Source organism: Trematosphaeria pertusa, assembly GCF_010094035.1.
Source record: "Trematosphaeria pertusa strain CBS 122368 unplaced genomic scaffold BU26scaffold_15, whole genome shotgun sequence".
Lineage (NCBI taxonomy): Eukaryota > Fungi > Ascomycota > Dothideomycetes > Pleosporales > Trematosphaeriaceae > Trematosphaeria > Trematosphaeria pertusa.
Genome location: NW_022987226.1, coordinates 105,097 through 124,784, shown reverse-complemented (window position 1 = coordinate 124,784; position 19,688 = coordinate 105,097). Strand labels below are relative to the sequence as shown.

The following is a 19,688-nucleotide window of genomic DNA, read 5'->3' as shown; positions in this document are numbered from 1 at the left end:
CTAAGAGACATGCGGAAAGAACGGAATGCTTTTTGCCTCCTAAGCTCGTGGAAGGAGAAAGGAAAGATTAGATGGCAACCTTGGAATTTATGGGCGAACGTGACTGTGTGGAGTCAAGCGATTGGGTTTCGGGTCCGAAGGGAGTTCCGAGGCTGAAGCGCCTTCAGGGGAACGACGGATAAGTTGATGGGATAGGCGGCTCAAGTCCCTGGCTTTTGGAGGAGAGAAAAGGATCCATCGACTGTGGAGGTTCACGTGATTACCTAAGGTGCCCACTAGCGCTCCTGACGAATCTCTTGGGTCTCGCCGCTTCATGAAACACAAACTCTGCACTGCACGTCTTGACCAAGGCATCGGGAAACACGGCAATAGCTGCTACATCTGCGGGCCTGGTTTCCCGCCTCGACTGTCGGAGTTTCGACTAAGAAGGTCTTGAAACATCGACAATGGCTACCTCCTCCATGATGTCGGCAACGACGGCACTCCCTTTCCTGGCTGCTCACGCTCCTTAACAGCATGCGAGCTTGCAATTGTTGTGGCGCGTAGCGACATGTCATCTTCGTCACGTTCCTCTCGAGCTATGTTTCTATGGCTTTCCGTCCTATCGTTGTTGAGCTTGGGTACAGCGTACAAAGAGCTGTCAGATAGCTTCCTCCGCGCAATACCTTCACCGGGCTACGACATAGATCCACGAAATGGCTCTCTCCTCGCACCCCTCCTCATCCCGCGCGTCCCAGGGACACCAGGCCAAACCGTCGCGCAACAACACCTCTTCAATTTCTTTCGCAGCGAGCTGCCCAAGTGGGACATCTCGTGGCAGAACTCCACGTCTACGACCCCCGTATCCGGGCACATCCAGATCCCTTTCGCGAATCTGATAGTGAAGAGGGAGCCGCCGTGGGTGAAACCAGGACAAGCGAACTTGCTTACGCTGGTTGCGCATTACGATAGCAAGTACATGCCGAAAGGGTTTGTGGGCGCAACCGATAGCGCAGCACCATGTGCGATGCTGATGCATGTTGCGAAGGTGGTGGATACGTATGTAAGCCAGATGTATGATGAGATGGCGGAACTCGGGGAGGGCGGGAGTGTGGAGATGGATATGGGGGTTCAGATTCTGTTTCTGGATGGAGAGGAAGCGTTTGAGAAATGGAGTGATACGGATTCGCTATATGGTTCCAGGTATGCGCCTTTGCTAGCTCGGAGGGTGAGAGGAGAGTTAAGGGTGCTAATGGAGGTTCTAGGGCATTGGCACAGCAATGGGCCACCGAACGCAACCCAGCCAGCGAAAAATTCTACAAATACCGTACGCCCCTCTCCCAGATCTCCCTCTTCCTACTCCTCGACCTCCTCGGCGCTCCAAATCCTATGGTGCCGTCCTACTTCCCCACCACACACTGGGCCTACGTGTCCCTCTCCAAAGTCGAATCCCGCATGCGCTCGCTCCACCTCCTCGAGACCTCACCGTCCGACCCCTTCCTCCCCGACCACAACATGACAATGGCGAGAGGACAAATTTCAGATGACCATCTACCGTTCATTGCGAGAGGGGTCGAGACGTTACATATTATTCCGAGTCCGTTTCCACATGTGTGGCATAGCTTGGAGGATAATGCAGAGAATTTGGATATGGAAACCGTGCGGGATTGGAGTAAGATTGTCAGTGCGTTTGTGCTTGAGTGGCTGGATATGATGGAGGTGTGGTATGGGGACGAGGAAAGTGCCATTCCTTGAAGTTGAGGTGTACAGACAGGTGAAAAGAAAAGCTGGGCCACCATCGCCGAGTCGAGAGGTTAGAGACACCAGGAGCAAGGGAAAGCAAGAGAGGAGGGAGCTGTTGAAAGGGAAGCAGGATGCGCTCCGAATTGAACAGTAGGTGTTCTAGCTAGAGATACCCCGACGCTGGCAGCAGAGAAGGGTTGCCCTAGTTGCCTTGCTCTAAGAACAGCGGCAAGCCGCATTCAGCATTCTCACTTCAAGCGCATCACATCCCTGTTCTATTTCGTGAAATCAACGCTGGATAGGCTGATGTCCCATTCGCAAATCACTTAGGTGGAGCTCGGCGAATATCTAACAGTCGAAAATAGGAACGACTTATCCCGAGCCTACGGCTTAACGAGATGTCACGAGCGGATCGTCATCGGCATAGACTAATCGTCAACCCCAAAATACCACCCGAACCCGGATCCCGCTCAGCCATCGACCCAGACACCTCGGGATGCCACCCCAAAATCACGTATCCCACGTACCGGTCAGCGGCCCAAGAAACACCAAGAAACACTATACTGGTTGTGTTATGAGAATCGTCTATTCTCCAATCACCTCTAAGCCTTGCAGCCACGTTCTAACTGCATCAGGCGATATGGTAAGATCTTCACGATGGACAGGGATGCGCTCGCATTGGAATACGAAGATAGAGCCGTTCAGCACAGGCAGCCGAAAGCCCTATGTAAACTGCGTCCTGCGTCCTGCGCCCACAGCGAGGCTGTAGCTCTTTCTGCCTGTTTGCTGTTGTTGCGACGATGGTGGCTGCTAAGCCCAAAGCGCTCTGGGCGTCTGCCTTCCTAGCGCTCCTGAAGCTATCAAACATCCTCACCTTAGCCGATCTTGTCAAAGGTGACAACCAGGACTTTCAGGATGTCCTCAGCCTTGCGCCCGAGATCGGTAATGCAACGACGTCCGTCGAGCTTGGTCCGCTTTTTGGGATCGAAGATACGAGGGAAATCGGGCTTCATGGAGTCAATTCGAATCCGTTGGCGTATGTAAATCTGTTCAAGAGAGCGGGGTGTACAATGTATGTGACGGGAGATCCGTATACATGCGTTGACTCGAGCGATATTTGTTGTCCGGATCCGAACGATGCGCAGGATGGGTGGTGTTGTGCGAATACTGCTGGGTGCGGACCGGGGACGGGAACGCTGGGGAAGTGCACTTATAAGGTGTAAGTGGCATGTCTCTCTCCAAATGTACAAGGGGATCGGGAGGGAATGCTGATCTCTATGCAACAGGTCATGGGCTACTACGACCATGTGGGAAACGGACTATTACACCGATTATGAGACGTATACGAGTAGTATTGCGGGCACGACGGTATGGTCCACGTATACGTACACGAGCTACAAAACCATCAGTACAGAGGCGGATACCTCGACCGAATGGGTGACTGTAACAAGCACCGCAGCTCAAGCCGGGAAGAGAGGAATTCAGCCGACAGCGAAGCACCACGCTCCATGCCACTCCATGCCACTCCCGTCCTCCACGATCTCTATGGCCACAGCTACTCCCGCAGCTGAGCAGCAAGAGCATCAAGAGGTGCTAAAGCCCGACGTTACCGACCCACCCAGGTACATCCAAATCCGGGGCCTTCTCTTCCCGCGTCAGACCATGCGAACGGACACGTCCTCCACCACCGAATACCGCACTACATACATCACCACCACCATCGAAACGACCGTCTACCGCACGTCGACCGAGTACAGCACTGACTGGACGACAACGACTGCCACACGAACTGCTGCTCTGAATGCGAAAACAACTGTCACAAGTACGACGACATTGACGCTTCGTCCCGGCGAAACAATCCCCTCCTCCCCGGAAGAGACTGACTTCGAGCTCAGCGGAGGAGGGGGAGGCAGCTCCGGACGGAGAAAGGGTCTCGCCAGCGCCGCGAGAGCGGGGATAGGCGTCGGTGTATCTCTCGGTGTGGCCTTCGTTGCCGCTGGCTTGGGCTTCTTGATTCGCCGCCACAAGGCCAAGAAGGCAGAGGCGGCGGGAGCAGTCGTAGGAGCGGCGGGAGCGGTTGGGCCGCAAGGAGGCGAGTTCAAAGGTGCAACGGTGAATACTGTCGGTGCACCAGGCCCCATGTCGCCTCCGCCGCCTTCTTCGGCTCCGAGATATAGCCAGATGACACAGACGCCGCCGGTGCAGTATGGGACGCCGAGTCCGGCGCCGGTGTATGGGTATCCGCAGCAGGCTATGGGTGCTACGCCGATGGCGATGGGTTCACCTCCACCACCGCAGATCCAGCAGCACAATTCAATGGGCCGTGCACAGATGCCCATGGGTGGGAGTCCACACATGATGGGAGGCAGCCCGCCTCCGCAGCAGATGTATGGACAGCCACAGCAGGGACATTATCAGTATCCCAGACCACCGAGTCCCGTGCTGAATAATGGAGGGCAAGGGAATCCAATTGGAGTGGGTATGGGAGGGATGCAGCAGCCGATGCCTATGCAGCCCGGTATGCAGGGAGGACGGTATCCGCCGAGCGAGATGCCAGCGGTGTATAGTCCGCAGCCTCAACGTCCCGGATGAGCTTGATTAGTAGAGGAGGAGATTGGATTCAGACAGTTTTCTGATGACGAGGCTATTGGAAGGGAAGGGGAAGGTAATCACACGACTTTGGTACAAGAACCGAGACGTAATGGTTAATGATTAATTGTGACTCCTCCCGTAGCTACGCTTGCGTAGATTGACCCCTTCACTCATCTTCCTTCCTTCTCACCGGAACAAACGCCGGTTTCTACTCCGGAGCCAGCTCACCATCACTATTATTCAACACCCTCTCCCTCTCCAACAGCGTCGGATACGCCGCAAATTTCCGCCTTATATCCATCTCATCGAGATCATTCGTCTTCACTCCTGCTTTCCTATTCAACTCCCTCGCTCCTTGCCCCTCCTTGGCAGTCGGCCAGCGCGGAAACAAGATGCTTCCTCGCGTTCTCTTCCGTTTCAAAGCGCACTGGTGCACGGTCACCGCCGGTGGCTCGCAGGATAGCTGTCATTCTTGGTTTGTCTACGTTGCGGATATCTTCGTCCATGTGGTCTACCGGGCCGCCATGCTGGAGGAGAAGCCGGATGCTGTCGATTGATTTGAGGAATCTGATCATCCAGAGCGCCGTTGGGCTTGCCGCATATCGTTCGCTTCCGAGGTGGATGTCGATGTTGTGGTTTTCGAGGTACCGGACCATTTCGGTTTTGTTGTGCAACCGTTATGTATATGGGCTGGCTGCCTGGATGTATACGTACGCGGTTAGGGTCTGCGCGTGTTTCTCGATAAGGTGTTTGACGCAGTCGATTGATCTGTTTGTGCAGCTTTCTCGAGGGGCATGGTTTCGTGCTTCTTGAGGCCGAAACTGGAAAGACACTCGAATTTGTCTAGCCTGTTCATGTCCATGGCGTTGTAGGCGCCATATATGAAGGGCCTGTGAAGTTGCTCAAACTAAATGAGGAGGAATCGAGGGAAAAAGGGGGAAAAGATTCGACGAAGGCCAGCAACCGTACTATTCCAGGCCAGCTGACGGGAGTATTTTAACCGAGAGCAGAATCCTGGCTTCAGAACTCTCCCTCTTTCGTTAAGTCCTTCTATTCCTATCGCGCTGCCCTATCTTCTATCCGCTACAACTTCGCCTTGACCTGGCCCTCCATCTTCACCAGCGCCCTCCCATTCGTCAACACCGTCTTCCCGCCCTCGACCCTTACAATAAACCTCACCTCCTCAAACCCCTCTCCATCCTTCTCGCCCGCCTTCCACATCTCCGTAATCAGCTTATCCCCCGGCTTCACCGGCGCCGCAAACCTCGCCTGAAACTCCTTCATATTTTCTGGCTTTGAGCTGCCGAATGCTTGTAGGACTGCGTGCGCGGCGGTATTCCAGGAGAAGAGACCGTGGATGATGGGCCCGCCGAAGCCCATTTTGACGCCGGGTTCGGGAGTAGCATGGAGAGGATTATAATCCCCATTGAGGCGGTAGAGAAGTGCCGTCTCGAGAGTTGTTTGCGTTGTGCGGGTTGCGTTAGGGGCGCGGTTGGATGGTGGTGGGTAGTTGACCGTCTTCGGACCTATGCATGCCATCAGCATCCCCCAGCACACATCCCCCTTCGCTATGGTACTCACCCTTCGGCCCACCCCATCCTCCCTGCCCAACATAAAACCCACTCCCCACCGCCCTCGTATACGTTTCCCCCGTCTCCGCATCCACAAGCCTCTGCTCCGTCTCGACCACCGTTCCCGGCTTCCCCTTATCGTACACGCCAAGCACCTTACTCCTGACCTCGAACTTTCTTCCTTCCGAAGACACTGGGATGGGCTTCAAGAACTGCAGCTTACGCTCGCCGTCTAGAACATGCTTGTTGTCGAATTTGGGCACGCCAGTGATGGGCGTGGAGCTGGATCGTGCGTAGAAGTCGATGACTTCCTGGTCGGTGTGCTTGAAGGGGAGGATGATGGGGTAGGTGGGGAAGGCGGCGAATTGGGGGTGGAGTTCCTAGGCCGCCATCAGATATTTGTACGATGTGGGCGGGGTCTAGGGCTCGAAATGCGTTCTTATGCCAGGAATTGAGAGCTTTTGAATAAGTAGGAACATGGAGTAAGGCACTCACATAGAGAAAATGAAGCTCATCCGGATACGTAGCCCCAATACTCGCGGCAAAAAGCAGCAAATCTCTCTTCATCCACGACACCTCCAAGGGCGGGAACTCAAAGCCAACGCCAGGTCCCTGTTCGCCCATCTCGAATCAGTTGACCAATCTGTTTCTCAATGACGGGATTAAAGAAGTCCGCTAGTGTTGTAAGTGATGCTGCTAATGGGGAGTGTGAGAAAGCAATGTCAGATATAAATGCGGCGGAAGTCGCTGATGCGCGGGGCGGCAATCAAGGCCCGCAGCTGTGAAGCTCTCAGCGGAGCTCCAGGATCTTTACCGAGGTCGAATTGCACGCGCATCGCCAAGCCAAGCCAAGGGCTAGAAACAGTTAGTGCCGGCGTAGGCGTCGAATGCGCAGGCCCGAAGTCGGATGTACTCTGAAGCATGCATTTGGAGAATGTTCGTGGGATGTCGTTGATGAAGAGGTGGGGGGTGGTTGTATGGAAAGAGCAACCCGGCTTGGCGTGGAAGGAACATTGACGCAATACTGCATGACCGTTGCAGCCGCATTGGCGGGGAATCATGCGAGGTGAGTTGCTTGGTGATACTATCGTATTGCTGATCTGATATGTACAGTGCCAGCCAGCCTCATTAGCTCCCTAGATGAGACCGAGGCGATGCGTTTGGGTGGATAACTATGCTCAGGAGAAAGCATGCGTAAAGCACAGAAACAGAACCGAGAACCCAGAATCCAGAGCCAGGACCCATATTAAAAGGACAAAACCCGAATGCTCCAGATACTCACCCACGCAATGCATTACGGTACCCCACGATTAACTCCCATGTGTGCTGTGCTGGTGTGGAAACGCATACGATAAAACCCATTCTGAGGCGACGCAGACGTATTATGATCGACCGAGAGAGCGGCACAGGCGTGCAATAGCAATACCTGACACTACTATGGATCTGAACATCCAGACCCTCATCATCCGTAACTGCCCGAGAGCAAGGCTGGACAACTGTTGAGTTGATGCTGGCGTCCGTTGGTTCGTGTGTCCAGACGTCGATAGCTAGTCCATAAGTCTGTCGCAAATAGGAAATGTGTGCCCTGTACGACTAGGCTATGGCAGCCTCGTTCGGGCCAACGATTAGCGGGAAAGGTTTGATGGCAATTTAGAGCCTCCCGCAGGCTAAAAAGGCTGAGGGTATCCAGAAAAGACACAAATGAATGCGACCGCCGTACCGCCGTGTGTCGAACAGTTCGTAACACTCATAACAGGAAGCTGAAATCACTTTTCCCGAGATACCGCGAAATACAGAGATGCTAAGCGGACCATGATGAATATAGAAATGGCGAACGGTCCAGTGGGTAGTATGCTCCTTAGACGTCGAAATTGCCGTGACTGAATATATCGTGGTCGTTGCTGGGAATGACGCCGCTCATGCGGTCTCCGCGGCCAGCCGGCTTATCCCACTCAGGATCCTCTTTGTCGTCCTCCTCCATCCGTTCAAGATCGTTTTCACGATGCCTGAACTGCTGCTCCATTGTACTCTCATCCACGAAAGTGAAGCCGGCGAAGTTAGCCTGCATCGTCGGCGAGAGCGGCGTCGACGCGGGATTGACGCCCGAAGCCAAGGCAGCAGCACGAGCATTCAAAGATCCATTCCCGTTCAGGGCATTGGTAAACTCTGGGTCGAAGTTGGAAACATCCAGTTCCCCCTTCAGCTTCGGCTTGAACGGTGGTACGACGTTCTTCTTCGCTAAGGCGTCCCAGTCGATATCGGCAAAGAAAGGATGAGCCTTCAGCTCCTCCGCATCTCGGGTTGCACCAAGCCGGTGCTTCGGATTCCGATTAAGAAGCCCTTTCACGAAGTTGCGACCTTCGGTGCTGAGCGCATCTCGTGGGAATCTGACCTTCCCGAAGGCGATATTCTTGTACATCTGTTGCGTGTCCTCGGCATAAAACGGGCTCCAGCCGCAGCACATCTCGAACACTAAGACTCCTAAAGACCAGAAATCGACCATCTTGGTGTAACCATGCTCATCCAGGAGAACCTCGGGAGCCAGATACTCGGTAGTACCACAGAAGGTATTCGTGGTGGCGTTCTCCGTGAGGTTAGCCTTTGAAAGACCAAAGTCGCACAGCGCAATATGGCCCTTGGCATCCAGCAGGATATTCTCTGGTTTCAAGTCGCGGTAGACAATGTTGTGTTCGTGGAGATGTTGCAGAGCAAGAATGAGCTCGGCGATGTAGAACTTGGCGCGGGCTTCCTGGAAGCGGCCTTCCCTCTGAAGGTGCCAAAATAGCTCGCCTCCAGACATGTAGTCTGTTACCAGGTAAAGATCGGACGGGGTTTGGAAAGAGAACTTCAAGCCAACAATGAATGGTGACTCTGCCATGGCTGTCCGAACGAGAATGTTGCGTTCGCCCAGGGTGTGTGCCACCTCTTTCTTCTGCACGATAACTTTCTTCGAGAGCACCTTCATAGCGTATATGCGACGGGTATCCCTCTTCCGTACCTGGAAAACTTGGCCAAATGTGCCTTTGCCGATGAGCTTGAGAATCTCAAAGTCTTCAGGACCGTAGTGCTTCTTATCCGTCTTGTGAAAGTTGATCCGTAGGTGGATCTCTCCTGTGACATAGTCCTCCTCGTTATCGCGGGGTTCGAGTGTGAACCAGCCATCGTAAGGGTGTTCGTACTCGACGAGGTTCGGGCAGAAGCGGACGTGGCCGAGGAAGGCCTCACCGTTACTCCGGTCGTACACGGAAATGTCGATTTCGGAGTGGTCGCCGACAACGTCGCTGGATCAAATCAGTGAGTCTTGACGAAAACGAGCGTGGAGATACATACAAGATTGCCTCGTGTTCCCACTTGGGATCGGTCACGTCCTTGAACGTGCCATCTTCGCGAGGGTCTGAGCTGGTGCCGTTATTGCTACTCTGCCGACTCCGCATCGGTATCGCCATTGGTCTGCCCGAGTCGCTGTCGGTCCGTTTGATGGCGAGCCCACCGGGTTTCCGCTTATCGCCGCCGGCGGCCCTTTTTGTCCCCTCGTTTCTCGGTCCTTCGGAGATGTACTCGGCCCATTGGAACTGGCATACCACATACGGGTCTACGCTGGGACGCAGACGGCGGCCTTCTGAGATGGAAACGGAGAGCTTGCCTTTCGGCGGTCCGACCGCAGGGCTAGGGCCCTTGCCCTCCTTCGACTTTGCGTGCGACGCGAGCGCCGTCTGGCTCAAGCCCGAAGTGGGCGGCTTGCCTTCTTGCGAGCGTGTGCGGGGAGTCTGAGGGGGAGTGGCCTGGTTTCGCGGCGGCGCAAAGTCGCCTTGCGTTAGCTTCTCCGCTTCTCCAGTCAACTGCGAGGTTGAGGGATGTCGCGAGGCAGAAGATGCACTGGGTGTAGGGCTGGGCAGTGTGTGCGAGCGCAGGCGGCTGGGATCGGGCTCCTTCTCTTTCGGTGCAGGCTCCTGGGGGCGCTCTTGTGCAGGAGAAGAGGGTGCGGGGGAAGGGTTGTTGACCGCAGAAGACTTTCGTCGGGGTATCAGAGAGTCACGAACCTGGCCAAAGTAGCTGTGAAGAATACCCGGCAGTCGCTTGTCCGTCGGATCGGGGCGCGGAGTGGCTGCACCGGGCGGCGTGGAGCTGTTTGAGCCTATCTGGTCGGGGTCGTCGTCGTTGCTCGTTCTGCTGGGCGTTAGGAGTGCACTCGAAAACGGCATGTTTGTGGGTGGTGGGGAGGTGTGGTGGTGTGAGGATGAGTGAGCCGGGGCGAGAGCAAAGTAGGTGCGGCTAACGGGAGCTATTCCAGGAAGATGGTGTGTAACGTCGACATGGACCGACCGCACTCCTGCCTGGCTCCCGATTCGGAGCCTAAGCGACGGAACCGCACGCCGCTTTCTGGCTGCTTCCAGGTCGCGGGGCGCGGCGCGGAGGCAACAAAAGGGGAGCTTACCTCTGCATCATGGCCTGGCGCAGCAGGTCCGCCGCCGTCGAGCCGGCGCCGGTCGCCGTCGTCATGGTGGAGGGCAGCCAGTACGTGGGGAGGGCCCTGGGGATGGAAGTGGTGGAGAGAGTCGGCACAGCGCTCGAGGACTTGGAAAGTACCGAGCGGCGGGGCCGGGGTCGAGGGCGGGCGGGCGAGGACGGCGAGTTTTCAGAAGCGCGAGTCACAAGTGCAGGGCGCTTGGGGCGACCATCGGCGGCGGCCGCGCTCGCAGAGTGGTGGAGGGCGAGCGGGTGAATGTTTGCGTGCGCAAACGTGGAGCGGAGGGAGGCGGAGGGCGGAGGAAACGAGGATGCTGCTGCAGAGGGCTGGTGGTGCTGGCGCGGGTGGTGCTGGAGCTGGAGCTGGAGCTGGAGCTGGTGCTGGTGCTGGTGCTGGTGCTGGTCGCTCATGGCTTCCGGGGCGCGTCATAATAATCAAGCCCGACCTGTCTGGCTGTGTCTAGGCGGCGTTAAACCGAAAACAGGCCGGCTGCACTGGAGTGAGAAAACTCTGCTTGTGTCGGCCCTGCGCAGGCGTCGTGCGTCGAGCGAGCCTAGGCAGGCAGGCAGGCTGGCAGGCAGGCAGGCAGGCAGACGGACAGAGGCGCGCGCGCGGCGGTGAAAGACGCACTCGCGGTGAATAGGATGGGAAGATAGAGAATGGTCAGTCGGCGTGCGAGGCTGGAGTCAGCAGCAGCCGCAGAGACAACAACTTGACGGGGCTTTGCAGGGCAAGTGTCGCCCGCCGGCGTCGGGGAGTTTAGGGGGGTGCAGAGCTAGCTGATATGATGTCTATGTACACTCCTCTGGCGGTGCCTCCTGCGAGTGCCCCCCATCGGTGAGCCTGTCTCCTCATCCGATGAAACACACTGCAACAGCCCGCGTGTCCTCCTCCGGATTTTCGCCGCCATCTTCGTCATCTGCTCGAGTCTGTGTCCGCAACGAGCAAACCGTCCCGGATTCCTGTTTCCCGCTGCACCCGCCAAGGCCGCCCGCCCGCTGACGTCCTCTGTAATCTCTCCCGGTGTTGAGCGCGGAAGACCTGTCATAGATCAGAGATCTGCTGTCAGACCGCCACGATGCAGTTCCTGGCCTAAGATCTCTGGAGCGCGCAATTGCTACCAATCATCGACGCCGCCCGTCGTTGAGTGGAGGGCTGCACGGGCTGTTGCCATCAGCGGGCGCGCACACGGCGGCAAATGGGCGAGTCCGCCGCTACTGACCGAGCGCTGCAAGCAATGGCTTCGGCAGACAGCAGATCCACAAATTGCTGCAATAGCAGGGAGGAGCATGCGCCCGAGTGGGACTGCCTGAATGGGCATTCCAGAGTGTTCGCAGAGCCAGATGCATTCACCCAGAGCGCCCAATCTTGTGAATGTGGGTTACAGCTGATCATCAGCAGATGCGCCCTGCGCCTCAATGTAGAAGTGCCTGAGGCAGGGAGGAATTGTTCCGCAGTCATCACCAGCCCAAAAGGTCCGGTGATGCGCCGGCGATAGGACAGCGGTGCTCCCCTAGGTAGGGACCTTTCACCAGCACGATGCCGCGGGCACAGGGCGGTGATCTAGTGACGCACCTGCCCTTGGCGAGCTAGGCTGCGGGCTTTAGTTTTTCCCTGCCCTTGTACCCTTGCACCCTTGCACCCTTGCACCCTTGCACCCTTGCTTTACTGAACTCGACTATGTACACCTTCGCCCGCCGCAGCGCATAGCAACACACCCCGCGCGTTCGCCCACCATGTCTGACCGCGAATTTGGAGGCAACGACGACCTGTCGCTGCCAAAGGGTAAGTTTGTGGCCACGATGCTTTGAACTGCAGCTAAGCGCGCCACAGCAACCGTCCAGAAGATCGTCTCTGAGATCCTGCACTCCGAGCCAGGAATGACCTTTGCGAAAGACTCGCGCGACCTCTTGATCGAATGCTGCGTGGAGTTTATAACCCTGATATCGTCGGAAGCCAACGAGATCGCCGAGAAGGACGCGAAGAAGACAATAGCGTGTGAACACGTCAAGCAAGCGCTGGAAGAGCTGGACTTTGGCGACTATGTCCCAGCTATACTCGAGGTTGCGGCGGATTATAAGAAGCAACAGCAGGTACGTACTTCCTTTCTATACCGCGTCATGTATCTATTCGCTGACGCGCGGCAGAATCGAGAAAAGAAGCAGACCAAGATCGAGCAGAGCGGTATGACAGAGGAAGAACTCATCCGAGCGCAGGAGGAACTCTTCCGCTCTGCGACCAACAAATTCAACGCCGAGCCGCAGTCTTGAGGGGGGCCTTGGGTTTACGACTATGGGACGGAGGCTTCACGGCGTTAAGGCGTCGGCCCATTTTTTTATGGTCAATATGGCGTTGGTACACATGGGGCCGGATACTCGCGACGGCATTTGTGTTCTGGTGCACAGTCTTTGGGCTTTCACTTGGCTTTAGCATAGGTTTACGTTGGTCGCACGTCTAGATATGGTCTGCGTAGAAGCATGGTGTTTCATGCAGCATGGCCAGAGGCAGGTCAGCACGGTATCAAGGGCGCATAGGAGTCTACGACACCGACGAACGTAGCGAATACAATCCAAATACTGCTTAACCATGATCAAGCTTTACACTTCGGTAAATAGAGCTAGAGAGACTTTCCACGTGGATGCAGGCCATGCCAAGCCAGGCTAGAGTTGCCCGTTCCAATGAGGTTGGGCCGCGCCCAGCCCCACCCTTCACTTGACGCCCGGATATCAGCCGCAACCGCATCTGCCTTTGCCGCCCATCCTTCGCGTTACCTGACTACAACTACGACTCACAAATCCTCTTCTATCTTATCCATCCCGACGGGCTCCTCAACACGATGAATGCGAAGAACGACCCCCTCGCCAACTCCATCTTCCAGCTCAAGGTCCAGCGTCCCATTCCACATTCCAGCATCCCCGGCTAACACGTCGCAGTTCACCGTGAGACAGCTGAACAAGGACGCGCTCAAAGCCGGCAAAGCGGAACAGAAAGAGAAAGCCAGTTTGGAGCAGGTACGTGTTGTCCCATATCTCTAGTGTGGTGCAGGACACGAACTAATCATCCGGCCAGGCGATGAAGCGAGGCCAGAACGACATCGCGCGCATCCACGCTGGCAACGCCGTCCGCAAGCAGAAGGAGAAACTGAACCTCTTACAACTAGCCTCACGCGTCGATGCAGTCGCTAGCCGTGTTCAGACCGCAAACACCATGCGCCAGCTTACGGGCAATATAGCGAAGGTGAATCGGAGCCTGGACGTTGCCTTGAAGCAAATGAGCCCCGAGAGAGTATGTAACGTTTGTCCATCGAGGATCGCAATAATATGCCCGTATATACAAAGGAAGTATATATGCTAACAGTGGTTATAGATCGCCGCCGTCATGGTTGACTTCGAGAAGCAGTTCGAAAATGTAGATTCCGCCACAGAGCTTTACCAGGATATAACACAATCAGCGACCGCAGTAGGCACTCCTCAGGAGGCTGTGGACCAACTGATGGCCCAAGCGGCGGATAAGGCAGGCGTCGAACTGTCGGCAGATCTTCAAGCAGCCACCCCGGCGAAGACGAAAGTTGGTCCTACGGAAGAAGCAGAGGAAGGTTTGACAGAACGGCTCCGGGCTCTAAGGAACTAAGCCCGTTCCTGTAGTGTGACATCTTTGGAGGAGTTTGGCGTTATGGTGATATGTCTCAAACGGAAAGGAGGGGGGTGCATTCCGAATGGTTGAATAGGCATGATTCGAAGTCAGTGAACGCTTCTAGATACCGTCGTTACCTAGGTACTTCGAAGCCGGAGTATTCTTGCTTGGCTAGGGATTCAAGGGCAAGCAGCAATGACCTCAGCAGGTCTCCATCAGCTCGCTGTATAATGCATGTGTAACTCGGCATTTCACAAGCCGCATACCACGACAAATGATGTTAGACAGTATTCAGAAATATTATCCTTTCCGGCATGATTCACTTAGCCTGATACGAAAGCCTACATGCATACTTTAGTCGTAGAGAGCAGTCCCGATGACTAATGAGTCCATTCTGGTCAGCCTAAAATGATGTCGACCCAGACAACACTGAACTCCGTCCTCTTTTCGACAGAAAGCACCACATAATGACTGAAACGCAAGAAATGGTGATTATACTAACGGGAGCTTCAAGAGGTGAGTAAACCATCGGGGGCGTTTCGGAAATTTTCGCTCGCTGCCCCTCATTCTATCATTATCTTCTTACATGTATTCTATCCCCAAAGGAAGACGTCACGTACGCCTCATCATAGCCAAAACTCCCGATCCTGATCTCTTCATTCTTTCTCTCAGCACTTTTCTCAACCTCATCTTATCTATATCCTAGGTTTTCTCTAACAATGCGAAGGGATCGGCCAAGCAATTGCCCACTATCTCCTCTCCCGAAGCCATAAACTCGTCCTCATATCCCGGAATCACGCCGCCCTTGACCAATTACACTATCAATACGGATCTGATAGCGTGGAAGTGCTCGCCGGCGATCTGTCCGACTTCTCCTTAGCGGCTAAAGCCGTCGACATCGCCAACGACCGTTGGGGCAGATTAGACGCCCTCGTCGTGAATCACGGAACTCTGGATCCGGTCAAGAAGATAGCGGATTGCAGCCCAGAAGAGTGGAGAAAGGGATTTGATATCAATGTGACTAGTGCCGTGGCGTTGGTGAGTGGGAGCAAGAGCGTCGCGTGAAGACCCTAACAATCGATGCAGATCCGAGCCGTGCTTCCCTCTCTGCGCAAAACCCGAGGTCGTATCATCTTGACGTCTTCGGGTGCGGCTATTAATGCGTACCAAGGCTGGGGTTGCTACGGTGCCAGCAAAGCCGTGCTCAACCACATTGCGCTCACTCTAGCGGTCGAAGAACCTGATGTTACGACAATCTCTGTTCGCCCAGGCGTTGTGGATACTGAAATGCAGCGGGAGATTCGCGAGGTGCACAACAAGTCGATGAGTGAGAAGGATGCAGCAAAGTTCCTTGGACTGAAGAAGGATGGCGGCTTACTGAAGCCAGAGCAACCGGGCCACGTGATTGCCAAGTTAGCAGTCTCAGGCAAGACGGAGCTAAGTGGGAAGTTTCTGAACTGGAACGACGGAGTGTTGGCGGAGTTTCAAGAAGCATTGTGAGAGGAAGCCGGGAAGAAGCTAGACAGATCCATGGAGGTAGAGAGCCGGGGTCACGACCCGGAAGCAAAGAATGAAATACTGACGTGGGACTTAACCTTGATACCTCCAGTCGTTTCTCTGAGAAGCTTTCATGAGCGCCCGGTCTATTCTGCTCTCATTATATCTTCGAGCTGATGATAGCACGCTTCTCCATGTTTCTGTTGTGGTCGCACGGTCCAGGGTGTCCAGGGATACAGCAGTCATCCAATGATTTTTCATCTCTCGAGACCCCCGATGTGGAGAACACGCAGAAAGCCCAACCCACACCAGTCTACCCACGAGCTGTGGTTTTATATCAGTCAGATAAAACGACTTTTACACCTCCTGTACGACCATCACACCACCGTCATGACTCTCTGACCAGCACTACCAGAGCCGACGTTTCCGTTACCAAGGCTTCAAATGGGGAATCCAGCTTCTCTCTTCCCGGATTCGCAGATCGACAAGACTCCGTTCTTTCTTATCTAGCAAGCTTCGGAATTCATCAGCACAGGATAGTACGCGCCCTTCGTACTTCAACCACAACGCGGAGCCGCGTAGATGCACCACGATGGCAAGAACAGCCGCTCTACGAACAGCACATCTATAATTGGGCATCTCGATATTTTGGCTTTGGAATTTGTTTGAGCAAGCGCAAACCGTACGGAAGTCTACTCCCCTCGCTCAGCACTTACCCCGTTGTTCCTGACCTCCGCAACGAGTGGTCTTTGATCGCAACGGGTAGCATCTCCGATATTCAGCTAGACTTCGCTACCCAGAAATTGCATCCCTTCATGCAAGACCAAGATGGTGAGAACCTGCGACATGTATGTAATATTCCCATGGAAAGAGCATGAACTAGTACGGAGCTAACCAGAACCACTAGTGTGCAATCGCCGCGCACCGGCTGGATGTGTGTCATTTACTCGTCTCTCACGGAGTCAAACCGACTCTATTGCATAATGGGAACTCACTCTTGATCAACGTAGCGCGTTCATGCCACTGGCTTCCCACCTCAACCTCAATCGACCTTTTTCGCTTTCTCCTCCACTCGCTGGCTCAAGAGCCCGATTTTGGTAGTTCCGCATGGTCGCAGATTGAAGGCAGAATCTTGTGGCGCTCAGATATAGTCGATTGGATGCGGAAATCTGCGCCAGATTACGCCGTCGATATGGATGCCTGGGAAGAGGTCTGCCTGAGAATTCGGTTGAGGAGCCTCGCTCTCTATCTCCCAGTACAGCGGGATAAAGCAAAGGAAAGGTTGCTGCAGTACTTGAGCCCTGGTCTCATGCAACGCCCTGTTTCTGGACGACTTATTCCCCCCATTCCATGATTACAACATCGACGACGATTTTGAACACGCGAGTGAAATTGATTGGGAGCTAGGCACTTTGTGGCTCGCCACGCTCGCGGAGTGCGGCATCAGTGTCGATGCTTACCTTGCCCACGAGCTAGAGGCACACCCCGGACGCATCATCCAAGAGGGACAGTTTCCACGGATTACGGCGACAGGAGAAGATATGGGCAGAATAATTCTGACAGACTACTCGGAAGAGAGAGGCTATATGGTGGGATGGGAATGGGCCTCGGATCTATCCTCGGCCGATCTACTAGTGGATGAGTTCTACGGCCTGGCTTGGAACTCGTCTTCTGAGTGACCGTTTGTGGGGGCATATGATGAGCCGCATGATACGACCAAGGTCGAAAAGAGGAGTGAGCGCTTGGAGAGGAAGATGGCCGCTAAGCTAAGAAAATCCGGTACACTAGGTGCGGTTGGTGTCGAAAAGGGCAGTCGTACAATCCCGGGGTCGTGGATAGAATGAGTCTATGTTCGAAATATCACTCTCGATGTCCGCAAGGTCAGTCGCGTCATGTTTTCGTCGACATTTGCGGTTAGCCTCCTTTACTCCCTCTCGAGTGAACAGCGCGAGGGTTTAACAATTCTAAAGCTTGATGCTCGAGGTTGAAAAGATGGATTCCTTTGATAAACAGGACAATAGACCCGCTCGTTTTAGAAGCGTCGGCTTCTGCGTTCAAATTCCGGCCGGCATTTCTGTCTCATCATCTCATCCGCTCCAAGTCTGCTGGCGGACCCGAGTTACACACTGCCAGTACCTGACCTCCACTAGCCCCTCTTACTAATTCCACTCCGATTCGTTTCCTCCGTCTGCGAAACCTTTGCCTAAATCATGCACACACGCCTAAAGCCTTCCTCACTCAATTTCCCACCATAACCCCCCTGACCCACTCCCCAAACCCACCTTCCACACTCCTACTAAACGCAATCCAAAAAGCCATCATCTCGCTCATCGGCCGCGGGCAATGCTCCACCAGCGCCCTAACATTGACTTTCTCCAGCCCCCTCACCCCAAAAAGCTGCTCCACCCATTCTAAATCCAGCCCGCCAACCTCACTCCCCCACTCACTCTTCATCCGCTGCATAAGCCCAAAGTCACTCGCCGTGATAGGCGCAATACCGTCCCAACCGTCGTCCCCAGGCCTGCCAGCTACAACGCTGAGATCGAGGCTGCGAAGGCAGAGGTTGGAGGAGAGGTAGGACATGAGGGAGGACCATTCGGCGCGGTCGAATTCCTTGGTGTACGGGAAGCCCTTTTTCGCGAGGCCGATGTGGCGGATGTGTGTGCGGGAGAGCGGGGTTAGGTCGCTGAGGAAGGGGACGCCGGCTTCGATGCTGGTGTGGAAGGAGAAGGTGTAGGTGGAGTAGAGCACTTTGGAGGCTTCGGCGTGGATTTGGCGGTTTATGGCAAGGAGGCTGGGGACGGTGTGGCGGAGATGGGCAGAATACGGTGACAGGAGGACGCGGTAGGTTGTCGGGGTCGTGGTGGTGAGGAAGGGGCCTGAGGCGCCGGTTAGAATGCCTTTGATGGAATCAAAATCATGTACAATGCTGAATAGCAGGAGCTGGGTGGGGTGGAAGGCAGGGCTTACCAGTTCGTACATAGTATGTGGAGCGGCGTCTCCAGGCCCGCGAGCTGTGCGCTCCAAGATAGGGATCAATTGTTCGCACGGAAAGAGTGAAGGGTGAGTTATTGGTGTCGCTCGAATGGTAGGTGTGGTAATCTGAGAGTAGATTCGTGACCGAGGTTCCCTGTCCCGCCGATGGGCTGGTCGAAGGAAGCAAGAGATATTCGTAGATCAAGAGTCTAATCTCAAGTGGGAGGCGTAGTAGTGGTGAAGCCAGGACGTTGGGCTCCGCCATGTTGCTTGAAGTGCCAAGGACACCAATTGATGGATGGTTTCGACGAAGGAATTCAGGAGCAATTAACTCGTCGAGAGGCTAAAACACCAGAGGACCTGCTCAACTGTTAGCTAAATACCCAGACTCTCCACCAAAAAAGCAACCACTCACACGTTCAGGCGCACACCAACTCCCACGCCTCGCCGTCCAGCTGAGCCCTCAACTCCGCTCTCTATTGCTCAACTCCTCCCTCTATCGCTCAGCTCAGCACCTGAGGCTTCAGCCCGCCCAAAACGTGTCGCCAATCACTCTTGCTCTCAACCGAAGAAAAGCAAAGCCGTCCTGAAGGCCCAAGAAATTTCCCCGCACGAAATCAAGTCGACAAAGAGAAGTGCGCGCCATCGCGCCTTTAAATCATCCACTCCTACCATACTGGCCAGGGATGTTCTGGCTGAGGCCATCATGGTGCTGATAAGCTCATCAACTGTTTAGGACGTCGCTGCACCATGCATGCCGTGTCGCGCTAGGCCTGGAATAGTTTAGAGGTGATGCATCGCAGTCTGGCGTGCAGTAGCCCGTCTTTCGGTGGATCTGCCGCGGATGACGTTTCTGGAAGAAGTGGCGGGAACCGACTTCGCCATCTCACCGCCCATGCTGCCCAGGCTGCGATAGTCAAAATGCGTAAGCAGCAAAGGCAAGCTTGTAAGATCTGGCGAAGATAGGCCTCGTCTCACATTTTGTAATCCCAAACTCGGCTGAGGAATAGAGAAACGATGGCTCAGGGCGGAAGAGTGAAAGAGGAGGGAAGTAGGTGAGTAATCCTTACAGTAAGATTTCGCACTCCAACCGTCACTTCTGCTCGATGCGGAATATATGCGGCAACGGGAGGACCGGGGACTATGCCGGTGCGTGAATTCGCGCTGTGTGCGGAGCGCGCTACTGTTGCGTCGGCGCAAAGTCCTGATGGAAACGAGAAATTGTTGAA

The 19,688-nt window shown here is 54.9% G+C and overlaps 11 protein-coding genes across 11 annotated transcripts; 6 read left to right on the top strand and 5 right to left on the bottom strand.

The window, feature by feature from the left end:
- The first annotated feature begins 319 nt into the window (after positions 1-319).
- On the top strand, positions 320-1,968 carry BU26DRAFT_491303 (uncharacterized protein). Its single transcript, XM_033826079.1, has 2 exons — positions 320-1,182; positions 1,245-1,968. The coding sequence occupies exons 1-2, from the start codon at positions 551-553 to the stop codon at positions 1,732-1,734; spliced, it is 1,122 nt and encodes a 373-aa protein (XP_033679046.1). The 5' UTR covers positions 320-550; the 3' UTR covers positions 1,735-1,968.
- Positions 1,969-2,211: 243 nt separating this feature from the next.
- BU26DRAFT_608531 (uncharacterized protein) lies at positions 2,212-4,429 on the top strand. The gene is made up of 2 exons (XM_033835850.1): positions 2,212-2,941; positions 3,009-4,429. The coding sequence occupies exons 1-2, from the start codon at positions 2,523-2,525 to the stop codon at positions 4,312-4,314; spliced, it is 1,725 nt and encodes a 574-aa protein (XP_033679045.1). The 5' UTR covers positions 2,212-2,522; the 3' UTR covers positions 4,315-4,429.
- Positions 4,430-4,649: 220 nt separating this feature from the next.
- BU26DRAFT_569049 (uncharacterized protein) lies at positions 4,650-4,970 on the bottom strand (the record flags this gene model as incomplete). Its single annotated transcript, XM_033833843.1, has 1 exon — positions 4,650-4,970. One exon carries the CDS (start codon positions 4,968-4,970, stop codon positions 4,650-4,652), a length of 321 nt encoding a protein of 106 aa, XP_033679044.1.
- A 292-nt stretch (positions 4,971-5,262) lies between these two features.
- BU26DRAFT_92275 (Thioesterase/thiol ester dehydrase-isomerase) lies at positions 5,263-6,624 on the bottom strand. The gene is made up of 3 exons (XM_033836499.1): positions 6,381-6,624; positions 5,896-6,265; positions 5,263-5,840 (listed from the first exon to the last, which is right to left on the bottom strand). The coding sequence occupies exons 1-3, from the start codon at positions 6,507-6,509 to the stop codon at positions 5,398-5,400; spliced, it is 942 nt and encodes a 313-aa protein (XP_033679043.1). The 5' UTR covers positions 6,510-6,624; the 3' UTR covers positions 5,263-5,397.
- Positions 6,625-7,743: 1,119 nt separating this feature from the next.
- BU26DRAFT_435717 (Pkinase-domain-containing protein) lies at positions 7,744-10,087 on the bottom strand (the record flags this gene model as incomplete). Its single annotated transcript, XM_033824142.1, has 2 exons — positions 7,744-9,166; positions 9,216-10,087. 2 exons carry the CDS (start codon positions 10,085-10,087, stop codon positions 7,744-7,746), a joined length of 2,295 nt encoding a protein of 764 aa, XP_033679042.1.
- A 229-nt stretch (positions 10,088-10,316) lies between these two features.
- BU26DRAFT_569046 (uncharacterized protein) lies at positions 10,317-10,763 on the bottom strand (the record flags this gene model as incomplete). The annotated part of the gene is made up of 1 exon (XM_033833842.1): positions 10,317-10,763. One exon carries the CDS (start codon positions 10,761-10,763, stop codon positions 10,317-10,319), a length of 447 nt encoding a protein of 148 aa, XP_033679041.1.
- Positions 10,764-11,864: 1,101 nt separating this feature from the next.
- BU26DRAFT_522760 (histone-fold-containing protein) lies at positions 11,865-12,940 on the top strand. Its single transcript, XM_033829862.1, has 3 exons — positions 11,865-12,138; positions 12,187-12,446; positions 12,501-12,940. Exons 1-3 carry the CDS (start codon positions 12,090-12,092, stop codon positions 12,621-12,623), a joined length of 432 nt encoding a protein of 143 aa, XP_033679040.1. The 5' UTR covers positions 11,865-12,089; the 3' UTR covers positions 12,624-12,940.
- A 214-nt stretch (positions 12,941-13,154) lies between these two features.
- On the top strand, positions 13,155-14,171 carry BU26DRAFT_491291 (uncharacterized protein). Its single transcript, XM_033826078.1, has 4 exons — positions 13,155-13,237; positions 13,287-13,364; positions 13,423-13,647; positions 13,720-14,171. Exons 1-4 carry the CDS (start codon positions 13,190-13,192, stop codon positions 13,981-13,983), a joined length of 615 nt encoding a protein of 204 aa, XP_033679039.1. The 5' UTR covers positions 13,155-13,189; the 3' UTR covers positions 13,984-14,171.
- Positions 14,172-14,422: 251 nt separating this feature from the next.
- Positions 14,423-15,574, top strand: BU26DRAFT_522758 (NAD(P)-binding protein). The gene is made up of 3 exons (XM_033829861.1): positions 14,423-14,502; positions 14,714-15,024; positions 15,073-15,574. Exons 1-3 carry the CDS (start codon positions 14,454-14,456, stop codon positions 15,484-15,486), a joined length of 774 nt encoding a protein of 257 aa, XP_033679038.1. The 5' UTR covers positions 14,423-14,453; the 3' UTR covers positions 15,487-15,574.
- A 2,147-nt stretch (positions 15,575-17,721) lies between these two features.
- BU26DRAFT_508996 (uncharacterized protein) lies at positions 17,722-18,724 on the bottom strand (the record flags this gene model as incomplete). Its single annotated transcript, XM_033827122.1, has 2 exons — positions 17,722-18,383; positions 18,454-18,724. The coding sequence occupies 2 exons, from the start codon at positions 18,722-18,724 to the stop codon at positions 17,722-17,724; spliced, it is 933 nt and encodes a 310-aa protein (XP_033679037.1).
- On the top strand, positions 18,453-19,301 carry BU26DRAFT_522754 (uncharacterized protein). Its single transcript, XM_033829860.1, has 2 exons — positions 18,453-18,819; positions 18,875-19,301. The coding sequence occupies exons 1-2, from the start codon at positions 18,754-18,756 to the stop codon at positions 19,193-19,195; spliced, it is 387 nt and encodes a 128-aa protein (XP_033679036.1). The 5' UTR covers positions 18,453-18,753; the 3' UTR covers positions 19,196-19,301.
- Positions 19,302-19,688: the final 387 nt, after the last annotated feature.

What these genes read in the sequence shown, in the direction of transcription:
- BU26DRAFT_491303 (XM_033826079.1), top strand. Translation starts at nt 551, where the DNA reads ATGTCATCTTCGTCACGTTCCTCTCGAGCTATGTTTCTATGGCTTTCC. An exon ending in GATTCGCTATATGGTTCCAG is followed by an intron (nt 1,183 to 1,244) that starts GTATGCGCCTTT and finishes TGGAGGTTCTAG; the next exon opens with GGCATTGGCACAGCAATGGG.
- BU26DRAFT_608531 (XM_033835850.1), top strand. Translation starts at nt 2,523, where the DNA reads ATGGTGGCTGCTAAGCCCAAAGCGCTCTGGGCGTCTGCCTTCCTAGCG. An exon ending in GGGAAGTGCACTTATAAGGT is followed by an intron (nt 2,942 to 3,008) that starts GTAAGTGGCATG and finishes TCTATGCAACAG; the next exon opens with GTCATGGGCTACTACGACCA.
- BU26DRAFT_92275 (XM_033836499.1), bottom strand. Translation starts at nt 6,509, where the DNA reads ATGGGCGAACAGGGACCTGGCGTTGGCTTTGAGTTCCCGCCCTTGGAG. An exon ending in ATGAGCTTCATTTTCTCTAT is followed by an intron (nt 6,266 to 6,380) that starts GTGAGTGCCTTA and finishes ATGGCGGCCTAG; the next exon opens with GAACTCCACCCCCAATTCGC. An exon ending in AGGATGGGGTGGGCCGAAGG is followed by an intron (nt 5,841 to 5,895) that starts GTGAGTACCATA and finishes TGGCATGCATAG; the next exon opens with GTCCGAAGACGGTCAACTAC.
- BU26DRAFT_522760 (XM_033829862.1), top strand. Translation starts at nt 12,090, where the DNA reads ATGTCTGACCGCGAATTTGGAGGCAACGACGACCTGTCGCTGCCAAAG. An exon ending in CGACCTGTCGCTGCCAAAGG is followed by an intron (nt 12,139 to 12,186) that starts GTAAGTTTGTGG and finishes AGCGCGCCACAG; the next exon opens with CAACCGTCCAGAAGATCGTC. An exon ending in ATTATAAGAAGCAACAGCAG is followed by an intron (nt 12,447 to 12,500) that starts GTACGTACTTCC and finishes GACGCGCGGCAG; the next exon opens with AATCGAGAAAAGAAGCAGAC.
- BU26DRAFT_491291 (XM_033826078.1), top strand. Translation starts at nt 13,190, where the DNA reads ATGAATGCGAAGAACGACCCCCTCGCCAACTCCATCTTCCAGCTCAAG. An exon ending in ACTCCATCTTCCAGCTCAAG is followed by an intron (nt 13,238 to 13,286) that starts GTCCAGCGTCCC and finishes AACACGTCGCAG; the next exon opens with TTCACCGTGAGACAGCTGAA. An exon ending in GCCCCGAGAGAGTATGTAAC is followed by an intron (nt 13,648 to 13,719) that starts GTTTGTCCATCG and finishes CAGTGGTTATAG; the next exon opens with ATCGCCGCCGTCATGGTTGA.
- BU26DRAFT_522758 (XM_033829861.1), top strand. Translation starts at nt 14,454, where the DNA reads ATGACTGAAACGCAAGAAATGGTGATTATACTAACGGGAGCTTCAAGA. An exon ending in ACTAACGGGAGCTTCAAGAG is followed by an intron (nt 14,503 to 14,713) that starts GTGAGTAAACCA and finishes AACAATGCGAAG; the next exon opens with GGATCGGCCAAGCAATTGCC. An exon ending in TGACTAGTGCCGTGGCGTTG is followed by an intron (nt 15,025 to 15,072) that starts GTGAGTGGGAGC and finishes CAATCGATGCAG; the next exon opens with ATCCGAGCCGTGCTTCCCTC.
- BU26DRAFT_522754 (XM_033829860.1), top strand. Translation starts at nt 18,754, where the DNA reads ATGGATGGTTTCGACGAAGGAATTCAGGAGCAATTAACTCGTCGAGAG. An exon ending in AGGCTAAAACACCAGAGGAC is followed by an intron (nt 18,820 to 18,874) that starts CTGCTCAACTGT and finishes GCAACCACTCAC; the next exon opens with ACGTTCAGGCGCACACCAAC.